The 7333-nt window shown below is 35.3% G+C and overlaps 1 protein-coding gene across 1 annotated transcript; it reads right to left on the bottom strand.

Annotated features, from left to right (window-relative positions):
* Window positions 1-3440: 3440 nt before the first annotated feature.
* Window positions 3441-6731, bottom strand: LOC113097000 (gastrula zinc finger protein XlCGF8.2DB-like). The gene is made up of 2 exons (XM_026262231.1): window positions 6681-6731; window positions 3441-5150 (listed from the first exon to the last, which is right to left on the bottom strand). The coding sequence occupies exon 2, from the start codon at window positions 5143-5145 to the stop codon at window positions 4168-4170; it is 978 nt and encodes a 325-aa protein (XP_026118016.1). The 5' UTR covers window positions 5146-5150; window positions 6681-6731; the 3' UTR covers window positions 3441-4167.
* Between the last annotated feature and the right edge of the window lie 602 nt (window positions 6732-7333).

Consider the following 7333-nt stretch of genomic DNA (forward strand, 5'->3'; position numbering starts at 1 on the left):
TTTTTAGGTATTTACATGATACCATTTTCAATGAAATACCTAAAACATTAATTGCATTTTGCAATTCATTTACAGATCACTTTCAGTTTTTCACACTCACTTTGGCTTAATTTTAGAATTATTATCTTTACAATTCAGCTCCTTTTCATCAGTTTTCTCACACAAAATTTGAATGTCTTATTAGTTTAAGCAAACTATATTGCTATATATGAGTTTACTTGGGGGAAAAATGTATATACGATGATATGCAAATGTTCATTTTCTTTTTGCATGTAATGCATTTCTACACAAATAAATGAACTGTATACATACAAATGTTCATATTATTTTCCAGGATGCTTTAGGGGTGAGTAAAACATGAGGTGATTTTCTTTTTTGGGTGAACTAACCCTTTAAACACTGGATGAAATTATTTTCTACAGATGATGCCAATGTATTTTTTGTTTAGTCCGCAATGTGAACAATAATAATGTCACCTGCTTGCAACGTCTACAAGGGACAGCTTGTGTCACTAATAGTAGTAAGGCTTTCCTCTGTGAATACTTAATCCATATAAGTAAAATTTGTAGTTGTATTATTTGTGCCCCCTTCAGAAATGTATCTTTAGAAATGTTATGTTTATTCCCCCCCTTACTGTTAGATTAAATGTATGCTCTGCAAAAAGGAAACTGTCTGCCATTAAATGGTCTTGCCATAAAATGTTGTTTAAGATATTGCTGAACATTTATTTAACCAGTTCAAAAGTAAATTTCTGACTGAAGTAAATTTGTAATTGAGGTTTTTAGTGTTCATTTAGAGAGTTTATTATTCTTACATATTTCACCATTACTTAGAGAGTTTATTATTCTTACATATTTCACCATTACTTAATCTCCAAACTACTGCTTCACCAAAAAGTCCTGATTGGGAGGTAACGTCCGATTCCGATCGAGCCGGAAACCACGCAATCGGGCCCGATTTCCGATCACGTGATCGGATCTGGACATCCCTAAAGGTTACCTCTTTTTAAGTAAGTACTTATTGAAATCAAGTACTCATTATGCCATTTTGGATGCAGCCACTGTATTTCTTTGACAGCTTTGATTAGAACATTTATGCAACACCTTTATTTTTCCTCACAACAATGGATTTTGTAATAATGATAGTTATACCCTTATGAAAAAGTAGTATACCTCAAGTTTATTTTACTAAGTATACTTGAGTAAAGTTTGAGTATATTTTAAGTATACTTTATGTACCAAGTATATATCAGTGTTTTAGTAGTATACTTGTAAGTGTACTGTTTCAGGACTCCTTGGGACTAAATTGGTCCACTTACTAGTATATAAAAGAACACTTTTAAGGATAGTTTTAGTATAACAGTAGCAAACTGAGTACACAACTAGTTTAACTCTTATGTTTGTAGTTTGTACTGCAATTATTCTAAAAGTAAACTTAATGGTATACTTTTTGAGTTTACTAATTAATTGTGGGGAAGTCGTGGCCTAGTCGTTAGAATATGACTCCTATGGTTGTCAGTTCGAGTATCGGGCTGGCAATATCAAGTCTAAAGTGCCCTTGAGCAAGGCACCGAACCCCAAACTGCTCCGCGAGATTTGCGGCATAAATGGCTGCCCACTGCTCTGGGTGTGTGTTCACTGCTGTGTGTGTGCTGTTTGGATGGGTTAAATGCAGAGCACGAATTCTGAGTATGGGTCACCATACTTGGCTGTATGTCATGCAGTATAATAACTAAAAGCAGATTCCCCGTTTTATGTGAACCCTTGCTATTTCAAACTCGCTCAATCCTAATTATCTGAGTGCTCTGTTAGGTTTATATTCAGTGAGCATAGCTGCAATGTATTTAATTCCTAGGTCATTGAGTAAAAGTACTAAAATCAATACTAAATTTAACTGGAAGCCAGTGTAAAGACCTGAGGTCTGGTGTGATATGCTCAGAATTTCTGGTTCTAGTCAGAATCCTGGCAGCAGCGTTCTGGATGAGCTGCAGCTGTCTAATGGTCTTTTTGGGAAGGCCAGTGAGAAGACCATTACAATAGTCGACCCTTCTGGTGATAAAGGCATGAACAAGTTTCTAAACTAAACATCTAATTCTTGCAATTTTTTAAAAATGATAGTATGCTGATTTAGATAATGCTTTGACGTGACTACTGAAACTAAGGTGTGTCTCCAGAATCAAACCAAGATTTCTGACTTGATTTTTTATTGTTTGACCCCTAGAGTCAAGGTATGCATTTACAGTGAGTCAATGGGGCTGTAGTCATTTGACGATAAGGCTAGGTAAATCTGGGTATCATCAGCATAGATGGCATAGATGGCAATTTGGTTCTTTTTCACATTATTTGACTTAGCAGGAGCATATACAGGCTAAACAAGAGCGGTGCTGGAATTGAGCCTTGTGGGACTCCCCATGTCATGGACATCCACTTAGACTTATGCTCTCCTAGACTCACATAATAGCCTCTCCCTTCTAAGTATGACCTGAACCATTTGAGTAACATCCCAGAAAGCCAGACCCAGTTTTCCAGTCTCTGTAGAAGTATGTTATAATCAACAGTGTCAAACGCCACACTGAGATCTAGTAATACCGGCATTGATATTTTTGCCAGAGTCCGAATATAATTAATTAATTTACATTATGTATTGGTTATTCTATGGTCTCATGAAAAACATTAAAATGGGATGTTAACATAATGTTCTTAACATGGTCCTCTGTTGGTCATATATTAATGTTCCCAATATGACTTAAGGGGGATACTTTCTATGGTCACATAGCATCATTACAAAGATGATATTCGGAACGCTATCAACTGTACTGAATTCATATGGAGACATTTTATTTGGGAATGGTCTGCAACTTATCTTCCTGACTGACCCTTTTGGGAAACTTGGTTAAAAGCACCCATTTCAATTATGGGTCAAATGAGAAATTCTCATAAAAATGTATTAAAAAAAAACAGATTAAATAGTAAATCTTGCTATCTGTTAATCTCTTATATTTTTAGACCATTACATACCTAGCGTTTTAAATCAATCACAAAGGTACAGGTGGCATATTCCCCAATAGCAGGCGCGCAGGGAAGGGACATCCACCAATAACTGCATCAATTGATCCATACGAGGCCAACATCTGTTCGCCAATTGTCACTGTCGCTCATGTCTTCCAGAAAATGCTCTTACTCTTCATCTAAATGAATGGGATTGTTCTGCTTTGTTGTTGCATGTCACTTGTAGTGTGAACGAGACATTACTTTGACATTAATAAACATAAACCAGATGTGTTTGATTCATTTTTTCAGCATGTTTTTGTACAATTTAATTGAAGAGATTAAATCTATCAGGTTCTCAACAGAAGACGTGTTCTTGTATGGGACAATATTGACCGGGCCCTAGGTAGAACCCATTTGGGCCACACATGGATGTGTTTATTCGCAAGCAGATTTCAATGGTAGGTAAAAGTTTTCAGGGAAAAGTCAATATTATAATACACTGAGAAAGAATATGCACATTTGAACTTGTAAAGTACATTTATTCGTGTAGTAGTGTGTTGCATGTAAACAGAAAATTAACATTCGCATGTATATTTTTTACACATTTCTTTCATAAAGAAACAGTGGGAAAAATAAACCTGCCTCAAAATGCCATCCCTCAGAGAGATAGAGGCAAAAAAAAAAATAATAATAATACTAATGCTACAAGTTTACATCTTGTTGGACATTGGTAGATATTTGTGTATATAAGTACATTTTACAGATTTGGGATCATTTTGTATGTGAAGCCACACATGATGAAAAATGTATAAATAATTTGTCTCAGAAGTTATTTAGTTCATTTAGTTATTGCACAAATTGTAGACAATACTTATCCTTTGGCACACATGCCAAAACATCTGCAGTTTGTTTAAATGATTAAGAATTTCAAATCTGGTGTGAACAATAAATACATTTTTGTATTTGGGCCAAAGGGACTGAGAAACTATAAAAGGTCAGCAATGTTCTGAATGTGTTCTTAATTTCTTTAAAATGTCTGATTTGTTTTTCTTTTCAAATGTCAAAAGAACCAATAAGAATCAGAAGTATCAGTAAGAGCTGTAATACCTTTAAAAACGTAACAATATCCATCACTACACAGCGCACAAGTTTATGTTATCAGATGCAAAATTTCATTTTACGTGTTCTTTGCAGATAAATGTGTATTGGCAGTGTGAACCTTAAGGTGTCCTTTCTGTGTAAAACTCTTTCCGCACTGAGAGCAGCTGAAAGGCTTTATTCCAGCATGAATTATCATGTGATTCCTCAGGATTCCTTTACATATGAAACTCTTTCCACACTCAGAGCAGGTGAAAGGTTTACTTCCAGTGTGAAATGACATGTGAGTCTCAAGGTATCCTTTACGTGTGAAAGACTTTCCACACTCAGAGCAGGTAAAAGGCTTTTCTGTAGAGTGAGTTACCAAATGATGATAAAGGTGTCCTTTCTGTGTAAAACTCTTTCCACACTGAGAGCAGCTGAAAGGCTTTATCCCAGTATGAATTAACATGTGTTTCTTAAGGTTTGCTTTACGTGTGAAAGTGTTTCCACACTGAGAGCAGATGAAAGGCTTTTCTAAAGTGTGAGTTACCAGATGATTCTGAAGGTGTATTTTCTGTGTAAAACTCTTTCCACACTGAGAGCAGCTGAAAGGCTTTATTCCAGCATGAATTAACATGTGATCCTTAAGATTTTTGTTACACGTGAACGTTTTCCCACACTGAGAGCAACTGAAAGGCTTTTCCCCACTATGGATTTTCATCTGTTTCATAAGGCTTTCTTTCTGTTTGAAAGTGTTTGCAGACTGAGAGCAGGAGAAAGGCTTTATTCCAGTATGAATTAACATGTGATCCTCAAGGCTTCTGTTACATGTGAAACTCTTTCCACACTGAGAGCAGCTGAAAGGCTCTTCCTCACTATGACTTCTTATGTGTTTCATAAGGCTTCTTTTATGTATGTAAGTGTTTCCACACCGAGAGCAGCTGAAAGGCCTTTTGACGTCTGTTATTTGAACGCTACAACTCACAGATTTTTCTCCAGTGACACCATGACCTTTCTGATCCTGATGTTTCTCCTCCACTTCATTCAGATCTTGATTTTCCACTTTCACTTTCATCAGGCCTAAAATAAAAAAATACAAAATATGAAAATCTATTGGGATATTTGGAAAATACAAGGGAAATATTTGTATACAGATGGAAACTTATTTTTAAAATGGTCCCTATTCATACAGATCCACGGAAATTACTAAAAACATTCTAATATCCGACTAGACCAAGAGACCACACACTTGTTGATTTTAGAGACAATTTCAGAGTGACACAATATCTCATATATATATATATATATATATATATATATATATATATATATATATATATATATATATATATATATATATATATATATATAGGCCGATATGCTTTACGTGTAGCTGTATTATAGTAGAATACCAGTCGAAAGTTTGGACAAATTTACCATTTGTGTGTCCAAACTTTTGACTGGTACAATATATACATTAAAAAAATACATATACAAACAAAATTATCCTTTTAGTAATGATAACTCAAATGTGGTGACAAAACATTTTATGGAGCAGGGTATTTAACAATAAACTTTGTTATCTGAAACTTTGTTACACCAGTGCACTTGTCAGTACACCACACTTCACTTATTATTAATAACTTTAAAACAAAATAGATCTATATATATATATATATATATATATATATATATATATAGAACAAAATTATAAACACTTTGTTTTTGCCCCATGAGTTGAACATGAGTTTTCTATGTACACATAAGGCCAATTTCTCTCAAATATTGTTCACAAATCTGTCTAAATCTGTGTTCGTGAGCACTTCTCCTTTGCCGAGATAATCCATCCACCTCACAGGTGTGGCATATCAAGATGCTGATTAGACAGCAGGATTATTGCACAGTATTCATCTGTGGCATCGTGCTGTGTGATAAAACATTTTCACATTTTAGAGTGGCCTTTTATTGTGGAGAGCCTAAGACACACCAGTGCGGTATATACATTAGGGATATATATATCTCCTGGAAATCCTGTTTAATTCAACCAATCCAATGACGACTTTGACACTCCTGAAGTGTTTCCACTTTTGTGTGCTGCATGCATCAGACGTTCAGCTAACGGTTCATGGGCGTGACATCAGTGGCGGATGCTAGCATGTCCCCAGTTAACACGATCCCCAGTTGATCCATAACACTTGCACTTCATGTAAATAACATTAATTTCTGAATTTAATGTGGTTGAAACTAAAGACAAAAGCCTTCCAAAGACATAGTAGGCTACATGGCTAAATAATATAGTGTGATAATTCAATTCAAAATTAGCATGTCCATCAGTAGTTGATGCAGTGTTAAAACATAAAGCATGAACGATCTGTGTAAATCCAGGGGCTCTTTGTGTGAATGTCCAGAAAACTGGAAGATTTCCTGAATGTATACATAAACTATGAATAATGCATTGCTATTGTGTGAATAATGTGTAATCAATAAAACAGTAACTGTAGTTGCAATTACGAGTATTTAAAAATTACATTTATAATGGAATTGGACTACATAATCCAGATCACACGTATTACTACTCTGTAACACACAAAGAGAAGAATGAACACCAACCTCCTTGTTCCTCGTGCTTTATTCTCCAAGCTTCTGGTTCCTCTTGTTTTATTCTGCAGGTTTCTGGTTCCTCGTGTTTTATTCTCCAGGTTTCTGGTTCTTCATGTTTTATTCTGCAGGTTTCTGGTTCTTCATGTTTTATTCTCCAGGTTTCTGGTTCACTCGTGTTCTCTTCACTCTCTTCTTTAATAAACAACATCTTCACAGCAGCAGATCTGGGTTCAGATACTCAAGATATTCTTGCTTGCTTTAAAAATGAATTAGAACTGTGAGGATGTGGATATTACAGGTATTTACTGATCTGATTCAAAAACTTTATTTTTCTATTTACAGAAACAACTATCTAGAACTGTCTCCCGACATAACAACAGAGAGCACGGTGAAACAAATCTTCTTCTTCCGAGGTTTAATGGTGTTTAGCAAAACAAAGTGTGTGTTTTGGCGCTACCCGCTGGACTGGAGAGAGAAGCAGTAAGGAGGAAAAATAAGTTACGTGCGTAAAAGGTGTTGTTAAAAAAGCCGTTCTGCACAAATAAATTAATTTAAGATTATAGACTCGCATGGCACTCAGTAAACACCAACAACTTCGTGATTGAGGATTAGAAGACAAAATGAGAGAATTATATTTCAGTGAAAATCACACAAGGTTCCCT

Source organism: Carassius auratus, unplaced genomic scaffold (assembly GCF_003368295.1).
Source record: "Carassius auratus strain Wakin unplaced genomic scaffold, ASM336829v1 scaf_tig00216060, whole genome shotgun sequence".
Lineage (NCBI taxonomy): Eukaryota > Metazoa > Chordata > Actinopteri > Cypriniformes > Cyprinidae > Carassius > Carassius auratus.